This window comes from Lontra canadensis, unplaced genomic scaffold (assembly GCF_010015895.1).
Source record: "Lontra canadensis isolate GAN:19392208 unplaced genomic scaffold, GSC_riverotter_1.0 scaffold57, whole genome shotgun sequence".
Classification (NCBI taxonomy): Eukaryota; Metazoa; Chordata; class Mammalia; order Carnivora; family Mustelidae; genus Lontra; species Lontra canadensis.
Genome location: NW_022631051.1, coordinates 11,439,986 through 11,455,408, shown reverse-complemented (window position 1 = coordinate 11,455,408; position 15,423 = coordinate 11,439,986). Strand labels below are relative to the sequence as shown.

At 44.7% G+C, this 15,423-nt stretch overlaps 1 protein-coding gene across 2 annotated transcripts in view; it reads right to left on the bottom strand.

Annotated features, from left to right (window-relative positions):
• Nucleotides 1-15,423, bottom strand: part of UBE2L3 (ubiquitin conjugating enzyme E2 L3) — a 60,194-nt gene that overhangs the window by 31,062 nt on the left and 13,709 nt on the right. The window contains exon 2 of one of the 2 annotated variants that reach the window (XM_032875973.1): nucleotides 9,127-9,222. The exons of the other annotated variant lie outside the window; for it this stretch is intronic. Within the exon in view, the coding sequence (XP_032731864.1) occupies nucleotides 9,127-9,222 (96 nt within the window). The remainder of the gene's footprint in view (nucleotides 1-9,126; nucleotides 9,223-15,423) is intronic. 2 annotated transcript variants of the gene reach the window in all.

Sequence of the window (15,423 nt, the reverse complement as noted above, 5' to 3'; positions counted from 1 at the left end):
GAAAAAACACTTTATAAACTAGGTAGAGAACACCACAAAAGCTATATATAAAAAAACTACAGCAAACATCATACTCAATGGTGAAAGTCTGAACATTTTCCCCCTGAAATCAGGAATAAGACATGGATGCTTCCTTTTGCCACTTCATTCAACAAAGTGCTGGTGCTTCTAGCCAGGACAAGTAGGCAAGAAAAACTAGTAAAAGATATCCAAACTGGTATGGAAAATATAAAACTACCTACTCAGAGAGGACCTGATCTCATATGTAGAAAACCCTAACACGCAGAATAAATGAGCTCAGAAAAACTGCAAGATATAAAAGCAACACAAAAATCAGTGCCATTTCTATACACAATGAATAATCCAAAAAAGGAAATTAAGTCCATTCAAAATAACAATGAAAAGACTAAAATACCTAGAAATAAATTTAACCAAGGAGGCTGTTATAGACTGAATGTGTTTCCTCCAAAATCATATACTGAAGCCCCAAACCCCAATGTGACTGTATTTGGGGTAAGCAAATAATTAAGACTAAATGAGGTTATACGGTGGAGCCCTGATCCAACAGGATTAATGTAGAGTAGTCCCCCTTTATCCACGTAGTAATCTTGCTAAGGCCCACTGTGGGTATCAGAAACCACAGATAGTAACAAATTCTCTATATACTATGTTGTTTCCTATGCATACATACCTATGATAAAGTTTAATTTATAAATGAGGCACAGTAAGAGACTGACAAAAAAAAAAAAAAAAAAAAAAAACAGAACAATTTTAACAATATACCGTAATACAAGTTATGCGAATGTGGTCTCTCTCAAAATAGCTCACGGTACTGTACTCACTCTTCTTGTGATGATGTAATCAGATGATGTAAAATGAATCACGTAGGCATCAGATCGGATGAAGTAAGGTAAATCATGTAAGCATGCTAACGTAGTGTCAGGCTACTATACTGACCTGAAGATATGTCAGAAGGAAGATCATCTGCTTTGGGATCACAGTTGACTATGGGCAACTGAACTGAAGGTTAGGGTGGGGAGAACCTACTGTATTTACAAGAAGCATCAAAGAACTCCTTGCTCTCCCTCTCCCTCTCATTGGGAACACAAAGTAGGTAGCCATTTGCAAGCCAGGACAAGTCCTCACCAGAAAGTGACCTTGCTAAACCCTGATCTAGGACATTTAGCTTCCAGAAGCGTGAAAAAATTAATTACTGTCGTTTAAGCCATCCAGTCTATAGTGTTTTGTTATGGCAGTCTGAGCTAATTAACAGAGACATAAAATTTACATACTGAAAATTACAAAGCACTGCTAAAAGAAATTAAAAACCTAAATATATGAAAAGACATCCTGGGTTCATGGACTGAAAGACTTAATATTCGGATGAAAATATCACCCAAAGTGATCTCAAGATTCAATGTGAGCTCCACCAAAATCCCAAGTGTTATTTTTGCAAAATAGAAAAACCTATCCTAAAATTCTTATGAGATCTCAAAGAACTCTGAACAGCTAAAACAATCTTGTAAAAGAAGAGCAAAGGGGCACGTGACTAGCTCAGTTGGTAGAGCATGCAACTCTTGATCTTGGGGTTGTGAGTTTGAGTCCCATGTTGGGGAGAGGGTTTACTTTTAAAAAAAGAAAAGAAAAGAAAACAGTATGGGGCACCTGGATGGCTCAGTTGTTAAGCATCTGCTTTTGGCTCAGATCACGATCCTAGCCTTGTGTCGAGCCTGGTGTCAGGCTCCCTGCTCAGTCAGGAGCCTACTTCTCCCTCTGCTGCTCCCCCTGCTTGTGCCCTCTCTTTCCCTCTCTCAAATAAATAAATAAAATCTTTACCAAAAAAAAAAAAAAAAAAAGTAAAAAAGAAAAAGAAGACCAAAGTTGGACGACTCGCACCTCTGATTTCAAAACTTACTACAAAGCTACAGTAACCAAAACAGTGTGGCTGGTAAACAGACAGACACACAGACCAACAGAATAGAACTCAGAGTCCAGAAATAAACCCCCACATATATGCTCAACTTATTTCTGACAAAGACACCAAGATCAAGAGCAGTCTCTTCAACAAATGGTACTGGGAAAACTGGATGTCCACATGCAAAATAAGGAATGTGGACCTTTACATATATAATTTTTACATATAAAAATTAATTTAAAATGGATCAAAGACATAAATTTAAGAGCTAAAATATAAACATCCTTAGAAGAAAACGGAGCGGGGGTTGGCTGGCTCAGTGGGTAGAACTCGAGACTCTTGCTCTCAGTGTCATGAGTCCAACGCCCACATGAGGTGTGGAGTTCACTTTAAGAAAAAAAAAACAAAACAAAACAGGGGAAGGGGAAGATCTGTATGACTTAGGTTTGGCAATGGTTTCTTAAATATAATACTGAAAGCAGAGGCAACAAAAGAAAAAACAGACAAAATGTACTTCATTAAAATTAAAAACCTCCGTGCATCAGAGAACACTATCCAACTAATGTAATATTGTGTGTCAACTATACATGAATTAAGAAAAAAAAAAAAAGACACTATCAAAAGTGTGAAAGGACAGCCCACAGAATGGGAAGAAATATTTGCAAATCATATCATCTGATAAGGGTTTAATATCTCTAACATATAAAGGACTCCTACAACTTAAAGAGAAGGAGAATGCAAACACCCAACTAAAAATGTTTATAGCTGCTTTATTTATAACTGCCAAAACTTGGAAGCAAACAAGAACAGATAAATAAACTGTGGTATATCCAGACAACAGAATATTATTCAGTGCGAAAAAGAAAGCAGCTATCAAGCCATGAAAAGACACGAAGGAAACTTAACTGTATATGATTATAACTGAAAGAAGCCAGGCTGAAAAGACTACATACTGTATGATTCCAACCAAACAGCATTCTAGAAAAGGCCAAACTACAGAGACAGTAAAAGGATTAATGGTTGCTGTGGGTGGGCATAGGGCAACGGGTGGGGGAGAGGGGCAGGGAGGAATGAAAAAGTAGAATACAGAGGACTGTAGGGCAGTGAAAATACTCCGTATGATACTACAATAACGGATATGTGCCATTATACATTTTTCCAAATTCACAGAATTTACAACACCAATGATGAACCCTAATAGGGTTAGGTGATTATGATGTGACAATGTAGGTTCATCAATCATAACAAATATACCTCTGGTAAGAAATGTCCATAATGGGGGAGGTTAGGCATGTGTGGGGGCCAGAGGGTATGTAGGAAATCCCTATTCTTTTCTCTTAACGTTACTGTGAACCTAAAACTGCTCTAAAAACTTAAATCTTGGAGCACCTGGGTGGCTCAGATGGTTAAGTGTCTGACTCCTGATCTCAGTTCAGGTCTTGATCTCAGGGTCAAGCCCCATGCTAGACTCCACACTGGGCACGGAGCCTACTTCAAAAAAGAAAAAAGGAAAAAAGAAAGAAAAGGAAAGAGGGCAAAGGCCTTGCTTGAATTAACCAAACTTCCCCAAAGAACATATACAAACGGCCAAGAAGCAAATGAAAAGATATTCAACATACATAGTCATGAGGGGGGAAAAAAAAAAAAGTCAAACCCACAATGAGATACCATCTTCACATCTACTGGAATGGGTATACCTTTTTTAAAAAATAAAATAACAAATGTTGGTGAGGATGTAGGGGAAATTGTAACGCTTGTACACAGGGCAGCCACTGTGAAAATCAGTTTGGTGGTTCCTCGGTAAGTTTAAAAACATGGAATTACCATATGATCCAGCAATTCTACTCCTACATATATACCCTAAAGAAGTGAAAACAGGACTCAAGCAGAGTACACATGGTGTATGCCAATGTTCACAACAGCCAAAAGGTAGAAACCACCCCAGTGTCTTTTTTTCACCCTAGTTTTCATCAAGAGATGAATGGATAAACAAAATGTGGTATAAAAACAAAGTGGAACATTCTTCATCCATAAAAAATGAATGAAGTTCTGGTTTGTGGTACCACACAGATGACCCTGAAAAATTATGCTAAGAGAAATAAGCCAGATCGAAAGGACAAGTATTATATGATTTACATAAAACATCTCTAATAGTTAAATTCATAAACAGTAGATTAGAGGTTCCCAGGGGTTGGGGGGCCATGGGAAGTAGGGTGTTATTACTGAATGGATGCATTTTCTCTGAGTGATGGAAAATTTTGGAACTAGGCAGTGGTGGTTGCACAACATTTTGAAAATAATTAATGTCACTGAATTATATACTTACAAATGGCAAATTTTAAAGATTTTTTTTTTTTTTTTTAAACAGAGAGAGATCACAAGTAGGCAGAGAGGCAGGCAGAGAGAGAGAGAGGAGAAAGCAGGTTCCCTGCTGAGCAGAGCCTGATGTGGGGCTCGATCCCAGGACCCTGGGATCATGACCTGAGCCGAAGGCAGAGGCTTTAACCCACTGAGCCACCCAGGTGCCCCACAAATGGCAAATTTTATGTCAAATGTATTTTACAAAAAAAATTAATGAAGCAAAAAATTTCTTAAATTTTAAGAGAAACTTTCAAGTTAAGAATTCTTGAATAAACAAGGAAGGAAAGAAAACAATAAGATGAAAAATATTTTTCCTAGACACAAAGGATTAATATACAGAATTCCTACAATTCAACAAAGCAGCATACTAAAACTCAGATAACAGATTATGGAAAATACAAACAGTCAATAAATTAATAACAAAACCTTCAACTACAATGACAAAATTAGAAATGCACATTACTGTGGTCTGAATGTTTGTGTAGCCCCAAAAGTCATACACTGAAAACTTAATGCCTAACATGATGGTGTTAGGAGATGGGGCCTTTAGGGAGCTATTAGATTACTAGGGAAGGGCCTTCATGAATGGGATTAGCACCTTTTAACAGGCCCCAGAGACCTAGCTTGCTCCTTCCCTCACATGGAGGATACATGGGAAGTGTGTGACCAAGAACAAGGCCCTCCCCAGACCTGCACTCTGATCTTGGACTTCCAGGTCCCAGAACTGTGAGAAGTAAAATTCTGTTGTTTTAAACTAACCAGTATTTGGTATTTTGTTCTATAACAGCCTGAATGGGACTAACACATAAATCTAATTGAGTATCTTTGCACCTGTCACACTGGCACAATGATTTCTTTCCATATACTTGTCTCATAGGCTCTTTGCTACATACCACCAATAGTTTTGCAGGGAGCCCCACAAAGACTTTAATAGTAAGAGTGAGACTAAGCACTTCACACACACACACGCACTTACTGAACTTGGACAACAACCAGAGAGATGAGTACTCCTTTTAGATGTGAGGATACCAGGACAAACTGCTTAACCTGCCAGAGATCCCCAAACCAGTCCGAAGCAGAGCTAGGGTTCTCACCTGGGGCAATCAGACCCCAGACTCTGGGGGTTGAACTACTGCCATTCAGAGCCCGCTTTAGTAACACCCAGAAACCTCCACGACGGACAAGGACAAGCACAGGCACTGGTGCAGACGGTGCCCGCAAAGTATAAACTGGCACAATCTTTCTGGGAAATAACTTGACAATAAGCAGGCTTATAGGTATATATAATATAACCCTCATCCTCCCAGTCAGACTACGGCTATCTTAAGATCAAACATAAAATACGGGGCACCTGGCTCAGTCAGCAGAGTGTCCGACTCTCAATCTCAGGAGGGTTTTGAGTCGGGTATGGAGATGACTTTAAGAAATGGTGGGTATGGGGCACCTGGGTGGCTCAGTTGGTTAAGCCTCTGCCTTCTGCTCAGGTCACGATCCCAGGGTACTGGGATCGAGCCCTACATCGGGCTCTCTGCTCAGCAGGGAGCCTGCTTCCTCCTCTCCCTCTTCCTGCCACTCTGCCTACTTGTGTGCTCTCTAATAAAGAAATAAAACCTTAAAAAAAAAAAAAAGTTGGGTATGGAGATTACTTTAAAAAAATAAAAACTTTAATAAAAAAATCAAACCTAAAATAAACAAAGATGCTAAGATTTTCACGTACAGATGTTCATGGATAAATTATCTTAAAAATGGAAAAAAACTTCAAAATTAAAGAATGAATAAATGATAACACAAGTACTATGGGATATTGTACAGTATCAAAAGTTACATTCACAAAGAGTTTTGAGGCAATGACTAAATGATGGAAATACGTGATAATTATCAAACTATCAAATGGTCCATTAAAAAGGCTAGGAGGAATAATGTTAATGATGAAGAGTGAACATGCTCATTGGGTGAGAAATTCAAGAAGGCTCACCACCATGCCTCTAGCTCCTGAAGGGCAGGTGCCGAAAAACTTACTGCATTTCTTCACGATAGGATTACAAAATCATTTTCTTCCTTAGCTATCACCTCTGAATTTCAAATGAAAAAAATTTATATAAAAACAAGAGTTTAAAGGGAATAAGCCTGAACTGCCTTAGTAACAGTGAAATGTCTCAAGGAAGCACCACATCTGGTTCACTCCCATTTTCCTCTCTGGTGAGTTTGGGTCTGCCCCTTCTCTGAGCTACAGTATTTACTAAGCCGCTCCTAGAGGACCAGGACCAGGTGGTCAAGGCATGCGTCTGGACTAATATGCCTTTACCAGCCTGGCCCTGCCTTCACCCCAGCTGGGTGTACCCCAGGTGAGTCTGGGGAGAAGATTCCCCCTACTGACTTGGGCCCTATGGTACAGCAAGACCGGAGGCCCAGGTGTGGGGTACTAGTGAAGACCGTTGAGGGGTTGGTTGCCAAGAGCATTGTAACTGCCTCCTTGAAACACTCCTTATACCAAACCAGGGTCCCTGAGCAGTGACCATAGTAAGGACACAAGAGAGAAATGGGAAGAGGCAGTGGAATGGGGAGACAGTAGCTATGGCCTACTGTCTCTGCACTCAGCTTCCACTAAATGGAAAATGAGGCTTTGGCCTGGCCAGTCCCTAGAGACTCAATCCAAGCACGCTGCATTCTACCACGAGTCTCCACCTTGGACTTATGAAACCGCAGCCCATTCCATAGGCTCTGCCAACATGACAAGAGAGGGAGGCCTTGGGAAATGCTCTGGGCTGAGCCTGCTGATAGCCACCTACCCTTGGAGCTGACCTGCACTCTCAGGCCACTGAAATCATGGGGGAGACTGCCCCAAGTCTGACTACTCAAAACCATCCCATTCATTCTTGTCATTTTTCAACAGATCCATGTTAACTCTTCTTATGTCAGTAGGATACAAAACCGCAATTAGAAAAGGGATAGGTCAGATGGTCCTGGCCACCCTTCCACTTAGCACCTAACGATTCTCTACAGCGGGTAAACCCTGGGGTTACTGGCTGAACCTTCCCACCCAGGGGTTCCTCTACCACCTACGCACTGTGCCCTGAGTCCCACCACCTGCAAGCCTGGAGAAATCTTAAACACTCATCCTCAAAACCAGATTGGATGCTCCCACATTTAAAATTTCTGAGTGTGTACTGAAAACACTACAAAAGCTTATCTTTCCTTCATTATTCAAATAAGCATGAAAATAAAGCATGAATCCAGTATCTGCTGTTCAAGTTGCAAGGACTTTTTAAAAAGGCATGACCTATAATCAGCATTAAGAAGCAAGCCTCTAGGGGCGCCTGGGTGGCTCAGTGGGTAAGCCTCTGCTTTCAGCTCAGGTCATGATCCCAGGGTCCTGGGATCGAGCCCCACATCAGGCTCTCCGCTCAGCAGGGAGCCTGCTTTCCCTCCTCTGCCTGCCTCTCTGCCTACTTGTGATCTCTGTCAAATAAATAAATAAAATCTTAAAAAAAAAAAAAAGAAGAAGAAGAAGAAGAAAGCCTCTAGAGTCAGCATGTTCTGTGTTCTGCTTTGGCAAAGTAGCCAATCTGCCCATAAGGAAAGATTCTGCACAACAATGTAGTGCAGGGACAGGCACAGGAAAAGGGCCTGAGGCTCATGGGGAAAGTGGGGATGAAAAGAGGAGGCAGTGGAGACTGAAGAACAGGAAGGAAGGGAGCACTCGCGATGAAGTCCCAGTTGTGAGCTGGGGAAACTGGAAGGCACACGGCGTCCAAGTGAGGCCACCTCATGGACAGATGGTGTGGCTCTGGGGAGAGGACAGGAACAGAGGCAAGGACAGGACTCCTTCATGTACAGCAGTAATCTAGTCATCTATGATGCTGGATGAAGCAGGAGTCCAAGAAACAGCATGAAAGAAAGGCAGGAGACTAAACAAGGTCCATGTCTGAGAGCTCACAGGAAGCAGCAGCAAGACAGGAATGAGTGGTACAAGGTCACAGAACTGGGGGCAGCACGGGCTCCAAAGGCTGGAGAGGCAAGCAGGCTCTAGGGCTGCTGAGGCTGAGGTGCTGAGGACAGAGGGGAACCCATGTGCTCACTGTGAGATGGTTCTATGAGGGTGGGAGAAACTGGGATTGCAAACTGGAGTTAGTACAGGATGAGGCTCTCAAGGAGTGAGGAGATGAAAGGATGGAGAAAGAGCAGACACTAAATCAAGAGGACAGTAAGGCCACAGGAAGGCCATTGTTAGGAGCAAGCCTGAGCCGATCTGATGGCAGAATTCTGTGAGGCAGAGGGAACAGGAGCTGTGGGGGTCAGAAAGTAAAGGCAGAAGCCCCAGACAAGACACTGGGTGAGGGGACCAGGCAGGCCATTAGACAAAGGGATTTGAAACCAACAGAAGGCACATATTGGAGGGTACTAGGACTAAAGCCTGGAACGCAAATGTCCAGAGGCTTAGACACACAGATGCAAAACCGGGCAGGGAAGCAAAGAAAAGATCTAGATGGGAAAGGCCACTATCTCCCAAGAGAGGTCAGAGAAGGCAGCCCCGTCTGGACAAACGGGGCCAGGCATGGAGAAGCCAGGGAAGAGAGGAGCACAAAAACACACTCCTTTCCCTAGGCAATAACCACAGACGAAGAACGCTTGGGGCCCCCCCAGAATCTTACAAAACCAGTGCAAAGACGGGATTCTACTCAGGCACCCGAGGCTAAAGTCCCTGTTATTATATCCTAGAGTGACAGCCCACTTCTGCACATCTCTTGGCTGCCTCACCTAAGAGCCTACTTGGGAGCAGAGAGGTCAGCCCAGCACACACATCACCTTGAAGAATAATCTGGTAAGAAGTGGAAGTGTTCAATACTCACAGGAACAATAAGCCCTTGCCAAGTCAATAAATTAGCTTCATCAACCTGGATGTTACGGAAGTTTTTCATTCCACATTTGCGGATTTCTTCAAGCTCCTGTTGATTAACAAAGCATAAAGGGGTGTCAAATAGGGGAAAGCACCACACATTAAGATCCCTCTTGACTCCCTCAAATTAAACCAAGTGCCAACACCACTGATGACCAAATTGCAGAGTGTAGACTAGACTGTGCCCGGTCTGGTTAAGAGGCCTGGAGCCACAGTGGTCCCCTCAAACCCATGCCCCAGACCAAGACAGGCCCCACTTCAGTGACCCCACGGAACTCAGGGGGATAAGTAACTGTCTTCTGCAGACACATCGCATCCTCTTTGGGCTGGTCACCAGACCTCTGTCTGAACACCCTCAGACCCCTGCACAGGGCAGTCACTCAGCAGGGTGCAAGAAAGGTGCTACAGACCTGATTTCTTCCGACCAAGATTTATTAAGCTATGAGTCAGATGTCAAAGACTAGGAGCAAACGCATACCCACCAGGTTTTCTACCCAGTAAGTGTGATTTCAGAACTCTGTGTCAGCATGGACACTTGGCGAAGAGAACAACTATCTAGTCTGGGATGGGAGGGGGACAGGAGCCTTTCACTGACCCTCTGTTTCCTCAGCTTCAAGAGGGAGAGTAAGACCCAGAGCTGAACACAGCGAAGGGGAAACCCTGTTGTACATAACAGAACCCTTTGCAAATGAGGGATTATTATACAAATAGTCCAGACAGCAAATGCCTTTCATCCAGAAAGCATGACCACGGGGACTAACTACTTCAGGGCCCTGCCTGAGAGGTCTTTGGGCTACAGTCTGTCGCTTGTTTTTCAACTGTGCACCACCGCTTCTTCAACAACTCCAGTCAACCTCCAGCAGGCATCATGACCCAAGACCCAAGGTGCGCCCACCTGCTCACCTTCCCAATATTCCTCCATTCTCAGACACCTACAGTGACACAATCCCTCCAATATCCCAACCTGGCCTCATGTTCCTGGTACAAAAGCCTCCTCCACGTCTCCTGGGTACCTTCTTCTACATCCCTAGAGCACCAACACCCAGCTGAGCAGCTTCCTCAATGGCCCTGGCTTCCTCCTTGTTGGTCCAGCCCATGCACCCTTTTGCAACTGGGAAGCCCCTCCTTGTGTGGTGCCATGGCTCACAATGGCACAGAAGCTCTGAACCAGCCTCTACTTCAAGCCCAAAAGATCCTTTGCACTCCACATTCCCACCACACCGGCAACAGTTTACAAGGCCCCGTGGGGAAACAATTCCAAACGAAGTGGGAACTGAGCCACTGTCACAGGTTCTAAGTTGGAGGATGTGTGCCCGGCATGGAGTGGGCTGAGAAGGACAGTGTATCAAATGAACACGCAGAACAGACAGCTGGGACATGCCGGTGCTTCACGGCAGGCGACACGCCCGACCAAGTTTCTTCCCACAGGGTGCTGCTGCTTGTCAACCCTAGCTGCCCACCACAACCATCTGGGCTCAGGCCCCAGCCCTGGAAATTCTGGTCCAGCAACTGTGGGGTGGAGTCTGAAATGGGGATTTTTAACAAGCTCCACAGTGAGAGGAGAGAGCCACTGCCACTGGGAGAGGAGCTCCATTTCTAAGCAACACTCAGCTTCCGTAAGGAAGCTAGTTGCAGTGGCTGTGGCCCCTGCAGTGGAGAAGGCGTGGTCCCGCCCCTCTTCCTGAGCCTGGAGGAAGGAGAGCATGGAACCTGAGAGACCACTCAACCTGCCAACTGCCATCTGGTCCTCCTGCTAGTGCCCAGGACTCATCAGAAACGCTCCCCTGGGGATAATGAAGCCTTCAGGATGGGGAATAAATAAATCTCACTCTACGACCACTCTGTCCCACTCCCCAAACAGCATACAAGTTCCATGAGAGCAAGCTTGAAGGCAGGGATCTAAAAGCCCCGGGAGCTCACGGTCATGCTCAAACACTTGCTTAATTATCAGGATAGTGAAGGGACAGGAAGCTGGGTATTGGGGAGGAAAAAAAGACTCTGGGATAGAAAAGGCTCTCCATGTATTTGATTTTCTGGTCCCTGATGCAAGATTCTAGAGAAAGATTCCCAGCTAGACACAAATCTAACCAAGCTATCAGAAATGTTTTAAACCAAAAGTAGTCAGGAAAACAATTCCAGATAGAGCTCTGAAACTGGGCAACCAATGAGATCATATTCACTTTTCATGGGGGAAAATTAGTTTTAAAATAATCTGTCCATATAATCTATGGCTTCAGAAATCCACATACTAACAACAGGATATATCAGTAATAAACCCAAGAAGGTAAATTTCAAAAGAATTAAAAAAATATGGCAAGATGAGACTCCACTATAAGCTGCGAGTGAAAACCTGCACCTTGCTCAAGAAAAAGGGAGGAAGGAGTGGGCACTGTGGGCAGGGGTACAGAGAGGGCACCTATTGGTGCTCTGAAACCAAGAGACACATGAACATTGGGATCTCCAGCTGGCTCCGTCGGTACACGATTCAATCTCAGAGTCATGAATTCAAGCCCCACCTTGGCCATGGAGCCTACTTAAAAAGAGAGAGAGAGATGTGCACAAAGATAAAAGCCATACTGAGGGAGAGGATGCCATTCCTCCTACCCTCTGCCAGAGAGGAAGGGTGACACTACTGCTGGCAGAACTGGGAGGCTCAAGGACTCCAACGCTCGGTTATCAATTGTTGGTCATCAGATAAACTCTCAATTTACCTTGCTGTCAAGTTAAGTTCACCAAAGAGCAGAAGAGGCAACCTCCTTTGCATAATCCTAACCAACAAGGAAGAAGTGATTACAACAAGGCAGAAGTGAGAGAAACCAAGACAAACAAACAAGCTAGCAAGCCCTATAATCTCCAGGGAATGTTGGGCAGCCCTAGGAGAGCCTTTCTCAACAGGGTGGTGCCACCATCCAGGCAGGACTTTGCACTTGAGCATCCCGAGCCCTGCCCATTACATGCCAAGCATTGTGACACCACACCCCACCCCAATTTCCCAACATCCTCTAGAGGCCCAGCTGCTGAGAACCCCTGGCACTCTCAGAGGCCAGGACGCTAAAAGTCTTGCATTGCACAAGCAGGCCCTCCAGTCAAGAACTATTCGGCCCACAATGCCAACCACACCTCCACCAAGGAGAACAACTTGAAGAATGGATTCAAGTCATTCAGAGAAAAGAGAGATTCATACAAAGGTCTGAGACTCGAAAAGGCAAGATGACTCAAGACGCTTGACAAATCCTCAAGCAAAAGTGCACTCCTATAACTGAGCATGAGCCTGAGAAGGAAGAACTGGAGAAGGAATTTTCTTTTTTTTAAGATTTTATTTATTCATTAGACAGACAGAGATCACAAGTAGGCAGAGAGGCAGGCAGAGAGAGAGGAAGGGAAGCAGGCTCCCTGCTGAGCACAGAGCCCAATGCAGGGTTCGATCCCAGGACCCTGAGATCATGACCTGAGCCAAAGGCAGAGGTCATGACCCACTGAGCCACCCAGACGACCCTGGAGAAGGAATTTAAAGAGACCAATGTAAATTCAGAGTTCAAATTCAAAAGGGTACTATTATAAATGATGGGAAAAAAGGGACCTGACAAAGGAAAACAGAGGGACCCAGCTCTAGAACAGAGTCAGGAAGACCAAAGCCAAGAACAACAGGAGCTTACAAAATATGCCCACAAAAGTTTGTTTCAGTTCTGCAAGAAGCTGTCCTGGATCAGCCAGGACAACCCAAATACTGACAACCCAAAAGAAGAGCACAAGGGAAAGCAGAACAAGCCAACTAGCTCACTCCTTCTGGTAGGGAAGGGCAGGCTTCCCAGCCACGGCAAGTGGATAAGGAGAAAGACAGCAGTGCTTCTTCAAATGAGGTCCATTTCTGAACCCAGAGGTGGATCTCAATGTACTGAGGGACTCCAAAAGAGCATGGGCATGCTGCCCAGCTCTTCAAAAGGGGAAAGGCCCACTGCCTAGACTCTAGCCCAGAGAGCTTGATGCCCATCCCAGGCCAGGGTGCGGCAAGCTCCAGAAACAGACCACTGCCTAATAGCTCCGAGAAACTAACAGGAGACAACCCTGACCCCAGCAGGAGCGGGCTACTCCACGTCCCACAGAACCTTCAGCTCATCCCGGAAAGGACAGCAGGAGACAGCTATACACAGTGGGCTGTCACAAAACTACAGTGCGTGCATCCGAGTTTGGGCAAAATATTTAACGAAGTCTTTTCTTCTTCTTTGGAGATCTACGGTGGGCCCTGGAAAGGCAACCATTCAAAATCTTCCCAAACAACCCTCACACAGGACCTGAGAACCCTTCACGAGCCAGTGATTCGAAACTAGCTTGTGACCATGATCCTCTTTAAAAAATCCAGACAGGGGGCACCTGGGTGGCTCAGTGGGTTAAAGCCTCTGCCTTCAGCTCAGGTCATGATCTCAAGGACCGGGGATCGAGCCCCACATCAGGCTCTCTGCTCAGCGGGGAGCCTGCTTCCTCCTCTCTCTCTCTGACTGCCTCTCTGCCTACTTGTGATCTCTGTCAAATAAATAAAATCTTAAAAAAAAAAAAAAAGAAAGAAAGAAAGAAAGAAATCCAGACAGAAGTACAGAAGAAAAATCAGCTGTGAAAGCCAGGGCTGCTTCAGATGTCAAATCAGTGCTATGGACAGCAAGTCACAAGGTAGGGGGTGCTTATATAGTTTAAAAAAGCATACTCGATAGCATCCTGTAATTTCTTATCTGTTGACTGGAAAAGAGCACACTGTACCCCTAAAGGAACCATCTTGGCTGTTGAGATGAGGTTAGAAGGGCAGAGAAGTACTACTCTAGTAACCTGGAGGTCAGAGCAAGGGAGGCCCAGCAGGCAACAGCAGAGGGTAATCAGGAAAACCAAACCACTGCAGAGAAGGGAACAGGTGTGTCCATGTGTTAGAAATGTATGCAAAACCCCAGAAGGAAGAAATCACCGGGTATGTCTGGGAAGCAGCTGGGAGCCAAATCTGGCTCGAGTGTTAACTAATGTTGGGGGACTCTCAATCAGACAGCACCCAAAGGCCCCAGGAGAGTTATTTAATACTCATATGCAGAGAGGTGGCGCAAAGAGGGAGGGTGGAGGGAGAAAGCCCGAATCGTGCCTAGGCCTCATTCTAGAACTGCAGGATCACAATCTCCAGAATAAGGCTGGGCACTTGCGCCAAGAGGTCCCCCAGTGACACTGAGGTGCACCCCCGTTTAAGAACCACCATGCCCGGTGCGCCTGGGCTCTGCTGGTTAAGCATCTGCCTTCGGCTCAGGTCCTAATTCCAGGGTGCTGGGATCGAGCCCCACGGAGTCCCCACATCGGGCTCCCTGATCACTGGGGAGTCAGCTTCTCCCTCTACCCTTCTCCTGCTCATGATCTCTCTCTCATTCTCTCTCCCCAAAATAAATAAATAAAATCTTAAAAAAAAAAAACAAAAACAAAAACACCATGCTTATCCAATCCCGTCTTTTACAAAGGAAGATAACTGAGGCTCTGATGAATTCAGTGTCATTTCCATGACTAGAAATAAGCTCCTAAAAGAGCTAACACCTCCCACTGAGCCAGGCACACAGAAGCAATGTAAGGAATCCTTTTTACTGCAACAAGTCTGTGGTAACAGAAACCTGGAAATCTTTCGAACTTTTTTTTAAAAAAACGAACGCTTACTATGACTTACATTGGTTATTTTACTGTTCTCTGTTCTGAAGCTTCCTATAGACAAAAAATTCAGTATATTGCAATCCCCAACCATTCTCTTCAGCACTACTTTTATATATTATACAGAGAAACAATGTTTTGATTTGACAAGCAGTTGCTTCAACAGCTGTCAAACTATCATTGGACTAGAAAGAGCAGAGGCCCCTGGAGCTGGACAGGCCTGAGCTTAAGCCCCTGCCCCACCCTTCATACCCCCTGAAGCTCCCAGACCTCCAGTAGTCTAACCTGAAAAATAGGAAACCAAATTCACAGGGCTCTACTGAGAATTACAAAAAACACTAAGTGCTTAACACTTAGCACCCCTGGTAGATATTCAATTAATGTTAGTTTCATTCCCTTCCATAATTATATCACGGTAGTTCTTAAAATCCAAGACAGTGTTGAGGCACCAACATATATTCCCTCCTCTACATTAACAGGGAATAGACACGATATGGCGTTAACAGCCTATGACCAGAACTCATAGGGTCTTAAATTAGAAAGGACTGTGGAGGCGCCTGGGTGGCTCAATCGGTTAAGCATCTGC